General features: G+C 38.5%; 1 protein-coding gene and 2 long non-coding RNA genes across 3 annotated transcripts; 1 reads left to right on the top strand and 2 right to left on the bottom strand.

Moving 5' to 3' along the window:
- Positions 1 to 2,987: 2,987 nt before the first annotated feature.
- On the bottom strand, positions 2,988 to 4,083 carry LOC121050549. The gene is made up of 3 exons (XR_005803319.1): positions 3,688 to 4,083; positions 3,439 to 3,558; positions 2,988 to 3,343 (listed from the first exon to the last, which is right to left on the bottom strand). It is a non-coding gene; the product is annotated as an uncharacterized LOC121050549 (long non-coding RNA).
- Positions 4,084 to 9,493: 5,410 nt separating this feature from the next.
- On the bottom strand, positions 9,494 to 10,399 carry LOC112176589 (dehydration-responsive element-binding protein 1E). Its single transcript, XM_024314592.2, has one exon. It carries the CDS (start codon positions 10,360 to 10,362, stop codon positions 9,637 to 9,639), a length of 726 nt encoding a protein of 241 aa, XP_024170360.1. The 5' UTR covers positions 10,363 to 10,399; the 3' UTR covers positions 9,494 to 9,636.
- Positions 10,400 to 21,276: 10,877 nt separating this feature from the next.
- LOC112176592 lies at positions 21,277 to 23,242 on the top strand. Its single transcript, XR_002927014.2, has 3 exons — positions 21,277 to 21,731; positions 22,443 to 22,551; positions 23,164 to 23,242. It is a non-coding gene; the product is annotated as an uncharacterized LOC112176592 (long non-coding RNA).
- Positions 23,243 to 23,537: the final 295 nt, after the last annotated feature.

Here is a 23,537-nt window from a genome sequence, read left to right as displayed (position 1 = left end):
TCTATAGTTGCATGGACTCCAATGATTTGTCCTTGTCAAAATAAGAACTCATACAAACCAGTCAATAAACAGAAATTTATATAAAACAAAATTCAGCCACCGTCCCTAAACTATGCTGCCAAGGCCAATTTGATACCTGAACTCTCAAAAGTATCAATGTGATATCCAAAAACATATTTTGACATCAACGTGATACTTCCGTCAAAAATCCTAATGGCTCCGTTTGTTTGCTGACGTGGCAAGCACATGGGTCCAAAAAAAAAAAGTTAAATGACCAACTTACCCTTTTATTTTGTTAATTCATTTTTTTTCTTTTCATTTCTTTTCCCCTTTTTTTTTTTCCTTCTTCTTCTTCTGGGATTTTCTTCTAGCCAACCGCTGCAACTTCCGCCACCACGTACATTTCCTTACTTATCTCACAACGTCATCATCCACCGGCCACCCCAAAATGAATTCGAACTCCATGTTCTCAACGCTCCTAGTGCCGCAACGTCCTCCTCTCCGTCGTCTCCACCGCCTCCTCTCATACCCAATAACCCCTGGATAAATTTGATTTTTTTTTTCAACAGCATACATATATCAACATAACATGCACAAGCCTAGTAAGCATGCATCACACCTTTGTGCAGGTAATTCCAGGAACTTTGATTTAAACTGGAAACTCAAAGAAAACTGAAAGAAGAGAATAACTAGGGTGATTGGTGACTCTCTCCCAAGAAATCAAAGAAAAATGGGTTCTTCTTCTTCAACCTCACTCTTCTTCTTCTTCTTCTTCTCTCTCCTCCTCCTCTCTCTCTTCTCCTTGTTTCTGAACGTGCTCTCCAAGCTCGAGGACGACCCTCGCAACCTGGCCCGCTTCCATCTTCTCAGATCTTGTCTCTGCTGCCTCCTTCGAGCCTTTCGGTGGCTGGCCCTCCCTCCACAAGCTCGCCGTCTTCTGCCCCAGCCTCTTCCACTCCTGCGTCCTTGTCGAGAATTCTGATTTCAGCCTTGAACGCCAGCTCATCCCGATGACAGTTACCGCCCCCAATCCCAATCAGAGCCCTCCTCCAACCAACTTCACCAACCGCCGCCCCTGAATCGATACACCAACTCCTCAAATCTCCCGGCGGAGCATCAACGCATAACACCACCTCTTGCCCAGCTTTTGTCGGTCTTCTTTATGAGAGAAACGTCTTTCACCGGAAGCTGGAGCCCATTACAGGTACCAAGACGTCGAAGTGGGATTGGGCGAATTTGGAGGATCATTTTGTCGGGGATGAAGTCCTACATTGCAATTGCCTCTCTCTCTCAGGTGATTTGGGGAAAATGAGAGTCGATAGGAGTGTATAGTGGCTACAGTGCAGATCCATTTTTTTTTTTTAATTAGTTAATAGTGAAAAACCATTCTACCCTTTATAAAAATGTCACATGGGACCCACGTGCTTGCCACGTCAACAAACAAATGGAACCGTTAGAGATTTTTGACGGAAGTATCATGTTGATGTCAAAATATGTCTTTGGGTATCACATTGATACTTTTGACAGTTCAGGTATCAAATTGGCCTTCGCAGCATAGTTTGGGGTCGGTGGCTAAATTTTTCTCTTTATATAATTGATATAAGGTTTGAATTGGAACACTTATAGGGTAAGCCTAATCAAAATTACAAACATTCCTTACTTTATCTGTTATGAAATCTTTAAGTAGAGCAAGTGTTTTGCCACAAAAAACAACAATCAAATAGATGAAAAGAGCTTATTTCTTTTTTCTTTTACTACCGACTTTATGTAGTCATAAACACTATAAAACATATCAACATATCAAAATATAATTAAGGAAATCAACTCATACCGTATTATGGCAAACCCTATCTTCAAAACTTTACAAGTCTTTATAAGAATGAAGACTAGCGTCTCTGACCTGACTGTGATCACAAGATTACATAGAAATATTACTTTCATATTCAGTACAATGTAATGACATAAATACAAGAAAACAGTTTGAATTGTAGCGTGTATTAAATGTGTGTGTGTGTTGGTGGGGTGGTAAGGCTCTGAACTCTCATTTGGGAGGTCAGGAGTTCGAGCCCCATCATGGGTGGGGAGGGGTGGGGATTAAAAAAAAAAAAAATGATTTGCATCTATATCAAAGGAGCTAAATATATCAAACTTCAGGAACTATGCAAGATAAAAGAGGATAGTTACCGTTGTTGAGTGGCCTTGGTTTGCATGTATCAAAAGTTTCCCATTTTCTTCCAAGAGGCCAAAACGTTGCTTATTGTCCTTTCTGACAACCTGCATAGAAGGTTCGAATAATAAAATCTCCACTTCAGGCAGTTCATCTAAACAACAAATGACTACTAAAGACTACTCGCTTCCAATCATTAAGTTTAGAGAAAGTTAAGACTAACCTCCTTATTTTCATCAACACTATGTGAGCTCAATGGAATATTAGCAAATGTCTTCAAGTTTAGCTCTAAATGATCATGAACCTTCACAAATACATCACTCTGCATATCAAAATTCAACTCAGAAGCCATATGGCGCAATATACGTGTCCTACAAATACAAAGAATAGTGTAAAATATATATAAAAAAACCTATGCTAGCCAGGTGCATTACCCTTCCGATACACATTATATATGCATCTACAATGTAACACATTTCCAGATGAATATTCCTATATTCCTATGGTTTTTTCCAAGACCACATAAAAGAATTGAATTCGCACAGATTGATCTACTGGAAATATTTAATGTTAGGTCCATTCAACTGAACAGACCTCCATAATGCTTCATGCACATCTAATACCTCAATTCATAATTAAAAAATACAAAACAAAGGAAGGAACATGAGAATGTCATAGCTCTTACAATAATATACCAAATGCATCAACTCTATCTTTGCTAGAGCAGTCGCCACCGCCACGACAGCCCCATCCTCTGTCTCTACCTCTTGATCTCCCACCCTCATCTTTTACCACCCAACCTCCTCCTCTGCCACCACCAATTCCAAACAAAGCTCATAACAATCACAAAGTCAATTATATACAAGCACACGATCCCTTACCATCAATCCAAAAACAAGAAAGAGTAAAATTTTGCATTTGCTTGTACAAAAGCGCCGAAATTGAACCCAGAAACTAGCAAATTGAACAGTGATGAAGAGAAACTAAAATTGCAATGCAAAATTTGATTTATCTGAACTTAGAAATTAACATGGGTCTAATTATTGTTCTTGGAAGATAACAAAGCCAAACCTTAGAGATAGTAAGAGCTGGACTCCATTGTTCTTTGAGGATATCAAGACAAATGCTTCCATTGCTATTGATATTCGGGTAGAAGACCTTAGTCCTAAATGCAACCTGAAAATTGAAACACCGTCATCTTTCCGACCAAAGAAAAAAGAAAACATACACTCATAAACACAAGGATCAAAGGTTGCAGATAGACAAGTTACCTTAGGTGGTTTGAAAGGATAGTGAGGATCAAAGGTCCCATAATTGTTGCTTGCCAATGAAACATGTCCTCAGCCACAAGCCCAAATAAAAATTAACCATAGCTTCACTGAAATATCCATCTGGGTATATAACAAATCAAAAATTACAACCAACATCTACATTAAAACCGTCAATTTATCAAATTCAGCTTAATGGGTACGTTATGAACACCGAAATTTAGTCTCTAAATAATAAATCTGTGAGCGTACCGGCGCTGCAGGAAGTGGGAAGATCCTTCTGCAAATCCTTAAGCTCCTTCAAGATGCGTTTGGAGGCCATGATGACGAAACTGAACTTATTGTTCTTTTACTTTAGCAGGGGTCTAATTATTGTTCCTACAGGAAAAACATACCTTCCCAATCGCGTGCGCGACTCACGACTCGTCTTTCCGTGGTCACAGGACGGGCGACATTGGAGCTCCTCAATCGTGGAGGTATCTAGAGGTGGAGGTGATAGCATTGCGGAATGGATGACAGGGTTTGTGCTTGGCTTCTGCGTAAGAATAAACGAAAATAAAAATTAAACCCTTATGATCTCATCCACATAATTAAGGATTATGAATCCTATTCCAATCTGGATAGAAGGGAAAGCCACCGTCAAAATATGATTTGGATAGAGCATATAGATTTGGCAAGAAGAAAAAGCTATAGATAGATCGGTAAGGAGAGAGAATTACCTATCATGTGAGGCGATTTGTTTTGCACAGAGCTAAAGAATCAAAGGTAGTCCAATTTGTTTGACGAGAGAGAGACAGAGAGAGATAAAGGCCAATTTTATCGGCCAATGTAATATCATATAGGCCACAGTGCGAATGTTGCATGGGAAATTTGACTTTTGCCAAAAAAAATTCGGCGGGGCAATAGAAGTTTGCTCATGTTTTTTTTTTGTCCTCCTGAGAAGTAGGACACTTTTTTTTTTGGTAAAATAGTTCATTCATTTAACAGAAACTTACTATAAATGTAGATGTGGATAAAGAAGCAAGAGTCCTAGGGCCAAAAGCCCAATAGACAGAACCTTAATTAACGTACATCTTGCAGAAAATAAAAAACCGTGGCCCAAAATCCCAACAACAACCAAAACAACCCTAGATCTACAACCACAAAGAACTGCCTCCAGTAGACCAGCCGCTATGGCTTCTGACCACCAAGCTGCAGAGAGAGTAACAGCTTATTAGGACACCTTGATAAAAATGTGTCCTTATTGAGTGTGCTTATGACCAATATTTGTAGCAGTGAAAGTAGCAGGAATAAGTTAGAGAGCATTACAGTGTGCCTAATCAACCCACAGCTACGATTTACGATGGCCATCTCCTCCATTCCATTCCACACTCACCTTCACGTCTTTGAGGAACAACCCTTTTAAATCACGGTGAGATTGGGAAAAGCGTTAGGTTTTCCATTCACGCGTATGGAGAGACTGGTGGGATCTAGTTGACCTTTACAATTGTCACCACGTGCCATGCACGTGGCTATGTAATCAATCTGCATAGTATACAGATCCACACACTAGATGAATCCCATATGAAAGCACTTACAATAGGTGAATTATATGAAACCTCTTAGACCATTTCCAATGGATGTGTCAATTGACAAATGACAGTCTAACAGCTATAAATGACCTATGAAAATACTCTCCAACGCATATGTCATTGCCACGGTGGATGACATATTGAAACCAAACCGTCAAATTTGACAGTCTTGAGGTCATCTGTCTTTTATTTCTTTATTGTTTCTCGGTCCTTCCTTCGCGTCTCTCTCTTCTTTCTACCCAGATCGACCAAAGCAAAACTCTCTCTTCTTCTCCCTCTTTCTTTCTGGTCTCTCTCTTCCTAATTCCCACATCTCACAAAACAATCTCCTTCACATTTTCAAGTTGTCTTATATTTAAGTAATCCAAACATACCTAAATCCAAATTTGATACGAAAGAAGACAAAAAGGCTTACTGCTGGAGACGATCCTGCACAGATACGAAACCGAAATGGGGCCGGAAACTGAAGAATTGGAGATGAAAACTGTGACTAAGACGAAGAAAAGTGAGAGAGAAGAGAAAGCGACGATGTGGAAAATGAGAACGAGAGACCATCATAGAATTAGATAACCCTTCTTCTGAGAGACGTCCTGGGAATCCATTCAGGTATGAATTGGTAGAGAGAATCAATTCGAATTTTGGGGCTGTTTGGTAAGAGGCTCCGTCACCGAAACAATTTATCCGGAAAACTCTCCCTTATTCTCCCTCTTTCCTTTTGGTCTCTCTCTTCCTAATTCCCACATCTCACAAAACAACCTCTGGAACATTAAACCCACTTCTAGAACATCAGAATCCTAATCTGGAACCTACAGTTATCTGTCAAAATCTTGTCTGAAAAACTAGATTGAATTTGTAATCTGGGATAGGATTGCAGAAAGATATCGTCGATGAATTGGTAATCTGAATAGTATTTGTAATATGAGACCTACGAATTGAGAGAGAGAGTTGGAGAAGAAAAGAGTTTGAAGAACTGAAAAAAAACAGAATCAAGAGAGAGAAGTAGATAGGATAAAGATTAAAAAAATAATAAAATAATATAAATATTTAACAAATGGGTTGAAGGAAAAATCCTACTAAAATGTCAATTACCACATCTGATACGCTTAAAGCAAGCATATAATTTAACCCTATAAAATGTCATCATTAGTATATAGTAAATAGGGATCGTTCTATTCCAGGGATTTAGGGTACACCTGTCATTGCAAAAACAAATAAATAATTAAAATAAGTATAAAGTATTATTTACAAAAATAAAACAAACACAAGGGGGTTTTAGGATTATTAAATTAAAAATTAAATAAATAAAATAAAGAAAATGTAAAAACATGTATACACGGGTGGTATTGCATGACTTCTTCTCCTCCTTGGTTGAGACGCAGAGCTTCTGAAGACTAGAGAATTGAGAGAATTTTTCTAATGTTTATTTTCTAATGGAGAGAGGTGTGTTATGTTGTGGTGGTGGTGTGATGGTTTGGTGTGTTTAAAACGTCTAGAGGGGATGGTATATATACGGGAAGGCAAGGCTTCATGAATTTAATTTCTAAGGAATTTTATGGGCACCACACAACTCCAACCAATAAATTAATGCCACGTCAGCTCTGCCATGTCACTCAACTAATCAAAAAGTTTCAAAATAATTTCATAATCTTTCCAAATATATTATTGCTGATTTCCCAAGATTTTATCTGATTTTTCTCTTAATTTTCGACCAAAATAATCTTGAGTGAAAATAAAAATGAATCTGGACATGTTTTGGACTTTTTCTCCTTTAAATCTCTCCATGGCATTATCCTTAATATCCTCCCCTTGATTTTCACTTGATTTTCACATTAAAATTGCATATTTTATTCTCTAATTTCAGCCAAAAATGAATGTGGACATCAAGGAATGTACCTGGACCTGTTTTCAACCTTTCTGCTTGTTGCAATCCCTTGAATTTCTCCTTCCTTATCTGTCGAAGTCTCATTTTGCCAATAATCATGCATTTAGGATTTAATTGAGATGTCATTATCCATATATATTCTTGAAATTCGGCCAAAATCAGTTTGCATCTAATATGGACCCAAAATCTGATTTTTAACCATCTTTTCTTGCCAAAAATGACTCCCAATCCATATCACCTTTGTAGAGGACATCTTGACCTTGTTCTTGGGCTCTCCTAGTCCACCCAGGTATCCTATTGTCATCAGGACTCTTCATTTTTTGTCATTTCTCTTCATTTATTCCAATGTACCTAGAAAATAAAAATTAAATTAAAATTTATTTATTTAAGGAAATAAATGAGTAAAATATGAGGAAATAACAATTAAAACATCGCATTAAAATGCTCCTATCAATATCATCTGTCAAATTCAATTTTGACCCAAAATTTTTGACATCTCTGCTGGAGATGCTCTTATAATATCTTAATGTTGACGTTCATATAATAGATTTTCATAATCAGATTCATTAATGTTTTATATTTTTCTTTATTAATAAAATCTACAGTTTTTCAACAACATTAATTAAATTGCATAAAAATAAAATTTTTATCAATTAAGTTAGTCTTTAATAGTTATGCAAACAGTATAATAATAATAATAATTCGTTCCAAAAAGGCTGTCAGAAAGAGCCATCGCTCAAAGCACACTATCATAAACCAACATTGACTCTAGCATAAATCTCCTAGTGAGAGTTTTTTTTCCTTTTTTTTATTTTTTATTTTATTTTTATAACGAGTGACATTGTTAGTATAATCTAATTGCACAGTGATGAGATTGCAGAAGTTGGAAAGGAGACAATTATCCAATTGATTGTTATTCAGGTTTACTAGAGCAATGGTAATAGAGTCATTCATATAACCGAATACTAGTACTAGTTACTTCTTCACAAGAAACTAAATAGAGAATCTGGAATTAACTAAATAGAGAATCTTCAACTTTAAGAAGTAAAAGGTTCTATAATCGTACTAAGTTTTATCCAATCCGCACAATGTCCTCTTGCATCAACTACTGATACTTCTTTACCAAATTTCAATTTTTAGACAGTACGTAACCATTTCAAATAGCAGTAGCAGCAAATAATTGAGTTCCATCTAGTATAAACCGAACTCCAATCACCCATCGAAATCAGTATTGCCAATCCATATCTTTCATTGTTGTTCAAATGTAGTCAAAGACCAAAACTTCAGCTTCTCTATCGAAGTTCAACTATGCTGCAATTATTTGTCCAAGAAATTACTATCCTGCTTGGCAATAATCAATCAAACATAGACGTCATACTACAATTTAACTTCTATCACCAATTTTCATCTATTAACAACCATATTCTAAAAATTGAAATTTCAATAAGATAATGATATCAAGAAAATTATCTTCTTCAGTTCTTTCACAAATTGAGATTTCGCAAACTGAAAGAGATACAAACAGAAGAAAATTAGGATTTCAAGTACCAAATCCAAATTCTTCACAATTGAACAGAGACTTTATGCAAACACTTCAATCGAGTACTTGTAAAGTAAAACCTAAGTTTCGTTGATAGGAACCACAGCTATTTGCAACAAATATCACTGAATCTTGAAGAGTTTTGATGAAGATGTACTTATCTGTAACTGACAACGATCTTGATGCTTTGCTTTGAACAATAAATTGATGAAGAACAGCTGAAATATTAACAACTCCTTGAGTAATTTCGGTCACCGATCGACCTGGCTCTTGATACCATGAAAGCTTGAAGAAGAAAAGCAAAAAAACAAGAAAACTGAGAGAGAACTTGTATAAGAAACTGTAGGCTCTGATACATACACGTAAATGTACGTAGACCTGCAGCTATATATAACAAGTAGTAGAGTAGCAGGATGATATCACATGGTGTGTAATCAGACTTTTACTCTTAACACTATTTTAAATCTTGTATGATACAGGCACATTTTACTCTGAACACTATTCTAAATCTTGTGTGATACAGGCACATGTTAGTCGATCTTTTATGACCAAAAAATGTTAGTCGATCTTTAATTAAGAACCGAAGAAAAACACAGAGAATGTAGTTGCTAGGTATGGCCTACATGATTCAAGTAGGAGAACCAAAAGGAGACGAATGGATAATCCAGAATAGCACAAAACAGTGTATGGTCAAGGTCAGATACGACTCCCACACAAGAGGCAAAACCACCAACTGAAACAACAAGTCATAACACGTGTCAGTCATAACCAAGTCGCTAGAACCAACCAAAAGATTGACCACCAGGCCACCAACTACCAAGGCAGGCGAATCACACTAAAATAATCAATTTAACGGTAGAATATTCTACTTTTTCTTTTTTATGGCAAATGAATCTTCCCCTCTTGTTAATATCTAACCAAAATATCCCACTAGAATCCTCCATCGCTAATCACCCACGTCATCATTTTTTAAATTTACCCACGTCATCATAGTTTGCCATAAAAGGCAAAAGTCAAATTTTATTGGGGGAAAGAATAGTTCACAATTAGAAAATTTGTGCATCATCCTACGTACTAAATCCAAGATCATTATATGAAGTGCTTCAGTGGAAAAAAAAAAGAATAAAAAAATCATCGACAGAAATAAAAATACAATTTTAAAAGCAAGCTGGACACCTGTCCAATCTTGATGACGGACACGTGTTCTCTTAGAAGCTCCACAAGCTGAAATTTGATTCGCTGTCCACCTGATCGTCTGCCCAGTTCATACTGTCCAAGTAATGACGTGGCGGAGAGAGCAGTGGACCCTCCGCCATGCTAGTCAGCAATCTGGGCATGTCGAAGAGCCCCTCTTCATCCTCGTAGAAGCCATCATTCTTCTTCTCGTTGTCCATCTCAACATTCTCATCCTCATATTCCCTCTCGTTGTCGTCACAGCTGCTCGAGACGCCGCCGAACTCCTCAGGTCGAAATGTCTCAGCAGCCTCGGCGGCGGCCCTGCGAATGTCGAGCTGGTCTTTAGAAGCAGGAATGGGCAACCGCCACACGGAATCAGCAAAATTGAGGCATGCCTGCTTCCCCCTAAGGGCCAACGCCGCCACATCGTGTGCCCGAGCGGCCATCTCAAGAGTTGGGTACGTCCCGAGCCATATTCTGGTCTTTTTGTTCGGCTCCCTGACCTCGCACACCCACTTGTTATTGTTCCTGCGCCTCACGCCGCGGTAGACCGGGTGGCGAGTCTCCTTGAACACTCGCCTACCGGCTCGCTTCTTCGGCCTGCTCGAAGCAAGTATCATCGCTCCGTCGGAATGAGGTGAACGGCGAGTCGTGATGCTCGTGTCAGACAAGGAAGACGACTCGGGCTTGTCGATGGAGGAGACTGATTCGAGACTTTTCTGGTTGGAGTCTGAGAGCTGGTAATTGGAGCTATTCATCTGAGGTAGAGCTGGTCTGGTTTTCTTAGCTGAGAGTAGAGATGGCGTGAGTTTGGTTTTTTTTGCTGAGTACACTGGTTTGGGGAATGGGCTTATATACATTTTGATGTGGGGCTAGTGCTTATGGAGACTGTACACCGCAACACGCAGTGTGAACGAGGGCCAGGTGGCGGTGATGAGTTGCTTTATTGATGAAGTATCTGGGTTAGTAAGTCGATGTGGCTGTCACGTGACACGTGATACTATTACTATTGTAAGAGCAAGTCCACCGGAGGTCATAGTCAAGAAAAATCTGATGTGGTGACCTTGCTCTCAATTTCCCTACTTGCACCGTTGGTTTTTTGACCGGGCAAAACCCACCCCTTCTTGACTACAGCCAAGAAAATAGTCATACCCATGACATTTTCCTTGCCCAGCCAAGGCTTGTGCCAGCTCGACCCACACCCAAACGTGGGTGACAGGAGGAGGAGAGAGAAGAGGTCAGGCGACCTCGGGGGCAGCAGCAGCAGACACTGAAGCAGCAACAGCAAGCATACCCGCCTGGGGTTGCTTCGATCTCCACTTGGGGGCAGCGTCTGGGTGGGCTGAGGCGACGAAGCGGCCGGACGAGGTGAGGCGACCTCGAGGGGGGCCGGGTCCTTGGCCGGAGGACGCCGGAGGACGGAGAAAAATCCGGGTCGGGTCGGACCTTCGTCTGGTGCAGCTGCGAGAGAGAGAACTGGAGGGGGGGAAATGAAAAACTGAAAATTTAAGATCCTTTTAAACAAAATAGAATTTTTTTTTTTTGCTATTTATGGAAAATTTTTCAGATTTCAAAAATTCATAATAAATTCATACGAACTCCGAATATTGCGTTCCACGTATGCACGAGATCGTATCGACGATCTCTATAACTTTCATGAAGGAAGTTTTCCCAAATTATGTATGTATAAAAAGTCGATTTTCGAGACCCCCTAAAATTATATAATAATGAACAGTGTTGACCGGGCAAGAAAAACAACGGGTGTAAACCCATGTCCAGTGGCAGTGAATAGTAACTTGACTGGTCGAATTCTTGACTTCTCGACTTTGCCTTTTCTTGACTACGGGTGCACTTGCTCTAAGTCCTGTGACATGAAAAAAAAATTGATTAAGAGATTCACTTTTAGTGACCGTATAACTCTTTCTCCATCTATTTCCTTTTTATCAAAAGAGAAAGAGTGCACGTGCGAGATGAACTTTATTTTTCTTTTTTAAATTGGTTGAGATCAGTAAGCTATGCGATATGAACTGAGTGAGATAATCATCCCAACTTGCAGTTATGGGATTAAATTCATCCCCATCCCTAACCCATGTCTATTCCTTTCTGCCTCCGTAGTTGCCATCAGTCCGTCTCCAATCTCACCAAGACCTTTTAACGCTCCATGGTTATTTGAGGATCTTCTAGTTTTAGGTCTCAATTTGGTTAAAATATATGCTGGCGACATCCATTGTTTCTCAAATATTTGATCACGGTACTATAAGTGGATTCCTCTGTTATTTCCATAAATTGAAGTTTTGTTGCAGAAACAGACATTGATATGCTATACATTCTTGATCAGAGCTCTGTTTTGTTTTTGGATTCTTCGTGTTGTTCAGAATATGAAGATAAACAAAACACTACTACAAATATTGGTTATAAAGACACTGGAAAAGAGTCCTCTAATACATTTAAGGACTTGAAAAGAAAGAGTCATTTATCCAGCAGTCATTGTAAGTCATATACAAGGACACTGGAAAAGTGTTCTCTTTTCCCTACTAGCTAGGACACTTAAACTGTGTCCTTAAAGTCCAAAATAAGTGTCCTCGTAACTAATAGAGGACACCTAAAATGTGTTCTTATGTCAAGAAAAATGTATCCTCTTTACCTTACTAGGACACAATTTGTGTCCTGAAAATGGAAAAAGAAGAGTCATCATTTGCCTACAAGGACACATAAACTGTGTCCTTAAATGTTTAGAACCATCCAAATATATATATATATATATATATATATATATATATATATCTCGCAAGCATTCTTTAAAGCGCCAAAACGAATATATTAGTCACCACTCACCAAAATACACTATCATAATATGTATACAAATTAAGATTCGATCTAAGGAGAATCGACTACAAAATGAAATTAAAAAAGTACCATAACTACTATACCAATTTTTTGATTAAGTATGTTCTATTAATCTTGAAGAGATCCATAGCTGCATGCCGCCTGCATGGAGTCCAATGATTTGTCGTTGTCAAAATAAGAACCTATACAAACAAGTTAATAAACAGAAATTTATGTAATTGATACAAGGTTTGAATTGGGACACTTATAGGGTAAACCAGTAAGCCATAATCAAAATTACAAACATTCCTTACTTTATCTGTTATAAAATCTTTAAGTAGAGCATGTGTTTTGCCACAAAATAACAACAATCAAATAGATTAAAAGTGCTTATTTCTTTTTTGTTTTACTACCTACTTTATGTAGTCATAAACACTATAAAAGATATCAATATATCAAAATATAATCAAGGAAATCAACTCATACCGTATTATGGCAAACCCTTTCTTCAAAACTTTACAAGTCTTGTATAAGAATGAAGACTAGCGTCTCTAACATGACTGTGATCACAGCATTACATAGAAATATTACTTTCATATTTAGTATAGTGTAATAACATAAATACAAGAAAACAGTTAGAATTGTAGCATGTATTAAATGGTTTTCATCTATATAAAAGGAGCTAAATATATCAAACTTCAGGAACTATGCAAGATAAACGAGGATAGTTGCGGTTGTTGAGCGTCCTTGGTTTGCACGCATCAAAAGTTCCTCATTTTCTTCCAAGAGGCTAAAACGCTGCTTATTATCCTTTCTAACAGCCTACAAAGAAGGTTCAAATAATAAAATCTCCACTTTAGGCAATTCATCTAAACAACAAATGGCTACTAAATACTACTCGCTTCCAATCATTAAGTTTAGAGAAAGTTATGACTAACCTCCTTAATCTCATCAACAATATGTGAGCTTAAGGGAATATTAGCAAATGCCTTCAAGTTTAGCTCTAAAAGATCATGAACCTTCACAAATCCATCACTCCGCATATCCAAATTCAAATCAGAAGCCATATGGCGCAATATACGTGTCCTACAAATACAAAGAATAGTGTAAAATATATAAAAAAAACCTATGCCAGTCAGGTGCATTACCCTTCCGATACACATTATATATGCATCTACAATGTAACACATTTCCAGATGAATATTCCTATATTCCCATGGTTTTTTCCAAGACCACATAAAAGATTGAATTCTCACAGATTGATCTACTAGAAATATTTAATGTTAGGTCCATTTAACATAACAGACCTTCACAATGTTTCATGCACATCCAATACCTCAATTCATAATTAAAAAAATACAAAACAAAGGAAGGAACATAAGAATGTCATAGCGCTTACAATAATATACCAAGTGCATCAACTCTATCTTTGCCAGAGCCGCCGCCACGATAGCCCCTTCCTCTGCCACGACCTCTTGATCTCTCTCCCTTATCTTTCACCTCTCAACCTCCTCCTCTACCACCACCAATTCCAAACAAAGCGCACAACAATCACAAAGTCAATTATATACAAGCACACAATCCCTTTACCCAAAAACAAGAAAGAGTAAACTTTTGCATTTTCTTGTACAAAAGCGCTGAAATTGAACCCAGAAACTAGCAAATTGAACAGTGACGGAGAGAAACTAAAACTGCAATGCTCAATTTGATTTATCTCAACTTAGAAATTAACAAGGATCTAATTATTGTTGCTGCAAGATAACAAAGCTGAACCTTAGAGATAGTAAGGGCTGGACTCCATTTTTCTTTGAGGATATCAAGACAAATGCTTCCATTGCTATTGTTATTCGGGTAGAAGACCTTAGTCCTAAATGCAACCTGAAAATTGAAACACCATCATCTTTTCGAACAACGAAAAAAGAAACCATACACTCATAATGGCTCCATAAATGATTGTCCAATTCGAGTTTTCATCGACTATGGGTCGGTGTCGAATTTCTTGAATCCATCAATAGCGCACAAATTGGGGCTTCAAATTTTACGGGCCGAGGTCCTACAATTCACCTCTGCTTCAGATCAGGCACTTAGACCAGCTGGATTGGCCTGAAATGTCAATGTTAAGATGTAAGGTTATTCATTTTCCGACTACTTCCTTTTGCTTCCAGTGGCTGGTTGTGACTTGTTGTTGGTAGCCCAGTGGCTGAATTCACTAGGGTTCATTGGCTGGCAGTTTGCAGAAAAGATTATGGTTTTCTTTGTGGAAAGGAAAGGCTATGTACTGAGGGGGATTACATCCTCCACACTGAATGTGGATAATCAGGAATTGCTTGCATTCATTTGTCATAAACATTTGGGCACAATAGCTAGTCAGACACTCTTAAACCCACCGGCCCAACTCCAGGCTCTACTTGAAGTACAACACTTATTGCAACCATTCCAAGATGTATTTAACCCTCTAATAGGCCTACCACCTCCAAGACCAGTGGATCACTGTATTACCCTCCTTCCCAATTCTGGACCAGTAAATGTTCGGCCATATTGATATGCTCACTCACAAAAGGCGGAGTTAGAGGCTTAACTAAGTGAAATGTTGAGAGCAGGGTTGATTTGACCTAGTACTAGCCCGTTTTCTTCACTAGTTTTATTGGTTAAGAAAAAGGAAGGTTCATTGAGGTTTTGTATTGATTACCATAATCTCAATGCGGTTACGGTAAAAGACCGTTTCCCAATCCCAATTGTTGATGAGCTCCTCGATGAATTACATGGTGCGACATTGCTTACAAAACTTGATTTACAGTCCGGGTATCATCAAGTTAGAATGCACGAAGTAGATATACCAAAAACTGCTTTCCGAACACACAACAGACATTTTGAATTTGTGGTGATGCCATTTGGTCTAACCAACGTACCATCAACATTTCAAGCCTTAATGAATCATGTCTTCCGACCAATGCTTGGTAAGTTTGTTCTTGTCTTCTTTGATGATATTTTAATTTTTAGTTAACATTTATCTTCACATCTCACACACATTGAAGAAGTCTTTAAGCTGCTAAGGTCCAATCACTTAAAGGTCAAGTTGTGTAAATGCTCCTTTGCTCAAGAATATGTCCAATACTTGGGCCATATTAATTATATCTGCTTATGGTGTAGCAGTTGACCCAGAAAAGGTTCAGTGCATTAAAGATTGGCCTAGGCCCACAAACGTGAAGGCAGTAAGAAGTTTTTTAGGGCTTGCCGGCTACTATCGTCGTTTTATCTGTCATTTTGGGAGTATAGCGCAGCCACTAACAGAGATTCTAAGAAGAGACAATTTCAATTGGTCTTTAGAAGCTGATTCAACATTCAATCAATTGAAGCAACCAGTGATTAGTTCTCCTGTGTTAGCCTTACCAGATTTCACACAGCCCTTTTACAATTGAAACTGATGCAAGTGGGAAGGGCATAGGTGCTGTGCTTACACAAAACCAACATCCAGTCGCATTCTTGAGTAAGGCTTTATGTACTCACCATCAAGCTCAATCAGCTTCTGATCGCAAAATGCTTGCCATACTATTTGCCATTGCCAAATGGAGACCGTATCTGCTCGGCAACGCATTTATTATACTTACAGACCACCAAACCCTGAAACATCTGCTGGATCAAAGAATTTCCACTCCTTCACAGCACAAATGGCTCACCAAGTTGCTAGGGTACAATTATCTAAGTGAGTACAAGCCAGGGACACTAAAAAAGGTTCCAGATACTCTCTCACGACTCCACGAGCTCTATGTTGTTCACGCAATTTCGAGTCACATCGCAGACAATATTGCTATCATCCACAGTATGGGTCGCACAGACCCAGACGCCCAATTGATCATCAAGGCCATACAGGAAGGTTCTCCAACCAAAAAGGTTTTCACTTTGGTCAACGGGAATCTATATTACAAGGGAAAACTATTTGTTCCTAAAACCACAGATTGGCGATCTAAGCTACTGCATGAGTTCCATTCTACACTTCAAGCTGGTCATTCTGGTAACCTAAGAACTCTGCATAGATTGTCCAGAAACTTTGTGTGGCCAGGTATGAGTAAGGAAGTCAAAGCCTTTGTAGCTTCATGCGATCAATGCGAGCGACAAAATTACGAGAGTATACATCCACCTGGTTTGCTGCAACCTTTACCAGTGCCAGAGAAGATTTGGATTGATGTCTCCATGGATTTTGTGGAAGGGCTGCCATGTTCATAGGGTTATAATGCTATAATGGTTGTGGTTGATAGATTATTGAAGTATGCTCACTTCATCCTTGTTACACACCCATTTACAGCATCTCAGATTGCTACAATTTTCACAAAGGAGATTTTTCGTTTACATGGGATGCCGAAGCATATAGTCAGTGACAGAGATCTGATCTTTGAAAGCAATTTCTGGAAGGCATTTTTCAAACTACAGGGCACTCAATTATGCAAAATTTCTGCCTACCATCCTCAACCAGATGGACAAACAGAGGTAACTAATCGCTCATTGGAGCATTACTTGAGATGCTTTGTATTTGATAAACCTGCTTCTTGGAGTTCTCTGCTTCACTGGGCAGAATGGTGGCATAATACCACCTTACATTCAACAATAAAGATGACACCGTTTGAAGTTGTATATGGCCGTCCTCCTCCTACTGTCTCGCGCTACCTGTCAGGCTCTACTTATGTCCATGCTATGGATAACACACTTAAATCAAGGGATGAGCTTCTGAACTGTCTTAAAGACCAAATGACCTTGGCTCAAAATAGAATGAAACAACAAGCAAACCAGCAAAGAACTGAGAGAGAGTTTGAGGTTAGAGACTGGGTATTTTTAAAGCTCCATCTATACAGCCAAAAGTCATTGATCAAACGGCCAGCCAACAAACTTTCTCCTCGATTCTATGGACCATTTCAAGTGGAAGCAAAGGTGGGAAAGGTAGCTTACAAACACACACTTCCTCCTAACTCAAAGCTGCATCCAGTTTTTCATGTTTCTTTGCTTAAGAAAAGAGTTGGAGATTCTGTGTCTATTGCTGCAACTTTGCCACAGTTTGACAGTCAAGGAGAATTCATTGGAAACCACTGAAAGTTTTGAACATGGAAATTCAACGCAAGGGGAAACGTTATGTCACACTTTGGCTAATTCAGTGGACTGGCTTACATGAGGAGGATGCGACATGGGAGGAGGATGCGACATGGGAGGAGGCACATATGATCGCTACCAAATTTCCTGACTTTGTCGCCTGAGGACAGGCTCAGTCTTGGGGAGGGGAGCACTTGTTGAGACTGCACCAACTAAGATACTTTATAATTAGTCTTATTTTGTTGAAATGCTAAGGACACCCATTTTGTAAGCCATCTAGAATAGCCACCTACCTATTGTGGTCCAGGACAGCTGTATTTGTCAAGGACCCCGCTTCTCTCTTTATATGATGTATTGCAATCCATTTTGGACCATCAGAGAAATATAACCATGTTTTAATATTATTGCCTCTTGCTTTTATGCTCTTCAGTTTCTGTATCCTATCACAAGCCCACTTCATGTCAAAAGGAGGTCATCTAGTTAGCAATAGACACGACAAGCCCGAATTCTTAAATGACTAACATGTATTTTCAAAGAAGCTGACATGTCGCTTATTTACCATGCGATACACGTAGACCCATGCTACGTTTGGGGCTTATACGGAGGGATGTGGTGTGACAGGTAATGGATTTTGTAAGGCCTATTGTTAAGATAAGGCCCATTGACAATTTTGGGGTTAGGGACTAAAATTCATGCTTGAGGGGTTAAAATCTTAACAAGGGCTAGTAGAGAGATGAGAGTAGGTCCAGCAAAAAAACATGAAGCCTACTAGAGTTATTTCCTTACCCAAAGTATATTACAAACAGTGTTCTAAAAATCAGTCTAGGCGGCCGACTAGGCGGAGTCTAGGTGCTAGGCGCAACTTCGCCGCCCCTATTATGGGCTAAGCGATTGAGATAATCGCTTGCAGCTTCGGCGGGCACCTAGTTGGGCTCGGCAGATGCTAGGCGGTCTAGGCGGTTGGGATTGGGCGCTGTTTTTTTTTCCACGTCAAAATTGAACACCCACATCTAGAAAGCATGTTCTATCTGTTTCTCTCAAAACCCAGAATTCCAGAAGACTCCGATCTGTCTTTTCTTTCTCTAAATCAAGAACCAAACTCGCTGACTCGTCATCTCTCTCTTAGTTTCTCCTCAATGAAAGACAACAGAGACACATAACACTCTCTTTCTCTCCTTAAAACTGATCTGACCCTTGCTCTCCTCGACTCTGATTCACACATGTTGATGGATATTGACGCTAATTCTTTGAATTTTCTGTTTTTTTTTTTAGAGAGAGAGTGGATCGATAAGAGAAGCAGAAGATAAGGGTGAAGAGAGATGCGTAAGATGAGAGAGAAGAGAGATGCAAAACGTGAAGGCTTCTCTTGATTAATCCACGGGGATTATTAAGTGGTGTGGTAGTGTTTTTTGAGATAGTAGTGTGGTGGTTGACCACTGACCATTGTGGGTCAATATCAATTCTTCTGGATAAGCTATGCATATTATTAGGTGATTGATAATTATCTAATACTATTTAGTAGTTGTTTTAATGTTTTGAATGTAATTAAGCAATCTTATCATCATGACGAAGTGGTGTTAGCTCAGTGGTTAGAGCACCCACTACTTATGAACGAAGTTATGGGTTCGAGTCACCATGGGGGCATGAGTGAAACCATTTGATCATCTTTCATCAATTCGTATTTTTTATAAAGAAATTAAAATTAAAATTAAAAAAAATAAAACCTCCTAGGCCCCGTCTAGACTCCCGCCTAGGTCTCTAGGTGCTAGGCCCTTGGTCACCACCCAACTAGCGCCTAGCGATTTTTAGAACCTTGATTTACAACAGCCTCTAGCCCAAAACCTATTGAAACTATCTTCTTCCCCAAACCTGAAATATCGTTCTATCAAAGTTGCTGCTGGGATTAGTGCTTCACCATTTCTAGCAAGAACCCATAATCTATGGGAAAGCTTTCTGATTCATATACCCAGTAATCCTGCTTCAATTTCCAATTGCCCTTAAACTTTGTGATCACAATTCACAATATCAGAAAATAAGGGATTAGAATCCCTCGAAGATCACAACAGCACATAATCTGGGATTGTCACCGTCCTATACCTATACCACCAACCTTCACCCTCAGAGCCAGAATGAGCTTTCACTCTTTTGGTTTCATGGAGAAAACAAAAGCTGAAAGCTTTAGGATTATCCCACCAAAACTGAGAATACCCCTTTAAAACCCCCCGGTTCTTAGCACGAATCTTCCCCGCCTATCTCCGCTATAAAAAGCGGGTTCATTGCTGTTGGAAACCAGACCACAACAACACAAAACATCAAGTAAGAGATCAAGCTTTATCTCTGAATCCCTAGCCATCAGTTCCCCCAATCAACCTTAACCCAAAGCCCACAACCATGCCATTGCTGGAACTCTCCCTCTCTGCTAAACTCCCAGGCATCTAGGTCCCACACCATATCCACCTATAAGCTCTATTTTCGTGAAATTAACTCTAATTGCTGTCGTTATCATCTAGCTGGTCACAACAAAGTCGTTCTCAGGTCTAACCTTTGATCAATTTTGGGCCTAATCTCACTTAATCAAGAAGGTCTTGCTATCAAAAGTCCAAAACACAAAATCACCCTTACATACTATTGATATTATTTCATTGTTATTCAGACAATGGTTGAAATTTGATGTCATCTGAATAAATGTATTCAGACAACTCTTTTTACATTGCTATTGTGCAATTTATTATCAGACAGTCACTATATTTTGATGTTGTCTGATATTTTATGTTCAGACAACATCTTTTCTTATATGTTGTGTGACATTGTTACATACAATTGTTCACAGACAACATCTTTTTTGTGTGACATTATTACATATAATTGTTCTTTAATTTATGTTGTCTGTTTTTATGGTTAAAATTTAGTCCGCCAATGCCCGCCTATTTTTTGGCCAAAATTTAAACCAACCCCCGCCCGCCCGCCCGTTCACAAAACCCATTGTTTTAATTTGGAAAGGAAAAAAAGGCTCCCCTTAAAAAAAAAACACACACTTAGAGAGTTAGAGTTCCCCATCTCTCTCAACAATTAGAAACCGCCACCATGGGCAGATCCAAGTAGTAGCTTGGGCGGGCTGGAGTCCGTCCGAGATTTTTAGGCTTAAAAAAAAATTATATGTATACTTTAATTGATGTGGGTTTAAATATTTAATTGATGTGGGTAAAGTGGGTTTAATTGATTTCAAAACTTATCAAGGTCGATCAATGGGTCTTCTTTCTGCTGTGCAATTGTTGTGGGTTTAATTGATTTCAATACTTATCATTTTATCAATTGTTGTGCTATCTCAATATCTCGGCCAGGAGCTTGGCCTCATTCGAATGTCGAGTAATCAATTCAAGTTTATAGAGTTAACTTTGCAGATTGGGCTTGAGTTTATTTGCTAACTATTTCGTCATATCCATGGCTTTATATTCAGAACAAACTTTTAGGTTGAAAAAAAAAACTATATATGTGATGTATATTTTTTGTTTATATGTATGTTTGTTTAACGAAGCCACCCGAACTCTCAAATTATTGAAGTTAAACTCCTCTCTGGCTCTTCCATTCTCTCCGTCCATCACAAATTCTCATTCTTCTTCTTCGCAAAAAGACCTAAATTACGGACTAAATTTAATCTTTGAACACTTAAACTCTCAAGTTCTCATCTCCCCACTCTTGCATTCGCACACCTGTGCATTATTATACTAAAAAAAAAATTTTAGGCTTTGCCCTCTCTATTTTCAAATTCTAAATCCGCTACTGACCGCCACCACCAAGCGACGATGCATAGAGCTGATCAGAGTCCTCAATCTCTTCCCCGACTCAGTTGCCAACATCGTTGTCGGCGGAGATTCGTCCCCCGTCGTTGATGGGAAGAGCATCATCGAGAAGCTGTTCACGCTCCCCAACGTCGTCGGCGAGTCTGCGTTTTCCGTCGATGGCATCGGCCACTACGCCTATTACTTCAAGATTGAGTATTCTCACGCCGCCAAGTCAGGTTTCGAAACATTCTAGGGTTTCAGAATTCTAGATATAAGTACTTGATCTCTCTCTTGGCTATTGATGTTTTGAGCTCAGATACTAAAGCCAATTTTCAGAAGAGGATGGACCCATATTCCTCCTTTGGTACAGAATGGAATTGCACATTGCACTGAAGGAAGATTTTATCGCAGAACCACCCACACATGTTTTAGATTGAACTGTGAGTATCATGTCTTTTACTAATTTCTGTTTCCATTGACTGCAATTAGCAAGTCAGAGTTATTAAATGAATTTAACGAGACTACCAGATTAATCTTTCATTGTGTTTTGTTCTTACACTTAAGCTCACTCACTCATCTTTCTTGAATTTAAATTGTTGGGTAATAGTTTAGGCCATGTGTGAATGTGACTGACTAAGTTGTTTCATTGGTGAAATTTGGGACTTTTGTGTATTTTTAGATCAATCTATGAAACCGTGTATGTTGGAATTCTGGGTTTAACAATTGGAAACCTTTCAAGTTTCTTCTGGGTCCTAGTCTAGTATATTTGATTTATGTCTTGACAACACGGGTAATGCATTTTCTCATAAATAGGTACTGTTTTTTATCCCAATTTCTTTCCAATTGCTTGCTTGCCATTGTTTTTGAGTAACTTAACCCTCAGTTTTTTTTTTCCCTATATCCTTGAAAGTTAGAATCTTTATTCACTACATTCTGATATGTATTCAAGACTTTGTGTAAGATGTATGAAATTGATTGTTCTGATGCAAATCATTAATCAAAAGGTATATAATGAATCAGCACACATATACATACCCATTGCAGAAAGAAATATAGATATATACATACACCTATGTAGTGATAGTATATATTTGCTTATTTTACCTTATAATTTACAGTAAGCTAAGTAAGTTGGACTAAGTTTGTCTCAGGATACAACTGAAACCAAACGGAAAAATCCAAGACGGACCTTTAAATCAGAGAAGGAGTTTATAGAGTTCACTTTGAAGTATCAACAAATTCTTGCAGAGAGAGATGGAGGTATTTGAAATGATTTTATTAATGTTTACATCCAAAATCTGTAGCAGATGTATTGATCTTTACACATTTAGATATGAGCTATTGCGGAGGGAAAAACAACTTTGTTGTTAGTAACAGTAAATATTAAATGATTGGCTTATAGTAATTTAGTATAATAGATTTAGTAGTTGCTGCAGAAATGGACTACGTATAGTGATGCACTATCCTGTGCCGCAATTTTTCATGAAAAAGTAATAAAATGTATGATGGGCTTTAACTACAGTCTACCACAGGGTGTGAGTTATGATACGTGTAAACATCTGTGGTAGCTTAGAAGGAGTTAAGTACGTCCTGTTATCAGTGAGCAGAATGTGTGTTCATACTGTACAAGCATGCATTTGAAGTATTATTTTAACATTCTTCCCCTGAAGAAAGATATATGAATCTGGCCAAGTAGATGTGGACCATTTCAATGGTTTCAGTTTTATTATTTATCATACTCTTAATGCATGGTTAAATGGTGAGTGTTTACTTCCTAGGGACTGCTAAAATCTCTGCAGATTTAATTTATAGCGCAAAACTTCTGATGGATATAAATTTCACAAGTAACACATGTTCTTTTGGTTATTGCAGTTGGTTTTGCCTATCTTGGCCTTTTTGGTGAGGAGGTTCCTAAAACAATAGAATTTCTGAGCCCTGTGCACAGGCAAGCGAACCATCCTTCTCTGCTTTTCTATCTTTTTTTTTTTGTTCTTTTTTTGTGAATTCGATTTTCAGCTAGCTCATCACTTACTTAGTGGCTAGTGGAGTCCCTAGAATATTCAAGATTGCTACTTACTTCACAAGTTAAACTATGCATGTAAGTAGCGCGCGCTAAGTCCTTATTCATTTTTCACATCATCACTAGCTAGCTATCTTCTTACAATAACCAGAGATATCTAAACAGTGAAACTAAGCAAGTGTTATAGAGTAAATAGAGCAATAGTTAGGTATGCCTAAGGAGTCGG

Source organism: Rosa chinensis, chromosome 7 (assembly GCF_002994745.2).
Source record: "Rosa chinensis cultivar Old Blush chromosome 7, RchiOBHm-V2, whole genome shotgun sequence".
NCBI lineage: Eukaryota > Viridiplantae > Streptophyta > Magnoliopsida > Rosales > Rosaceae > Rosa > Rosa chinensis.
Note: the sequence above shows the minus strand (reverse complement) of the source record. Positions and strands in the feature narration are given on the sequence as shown.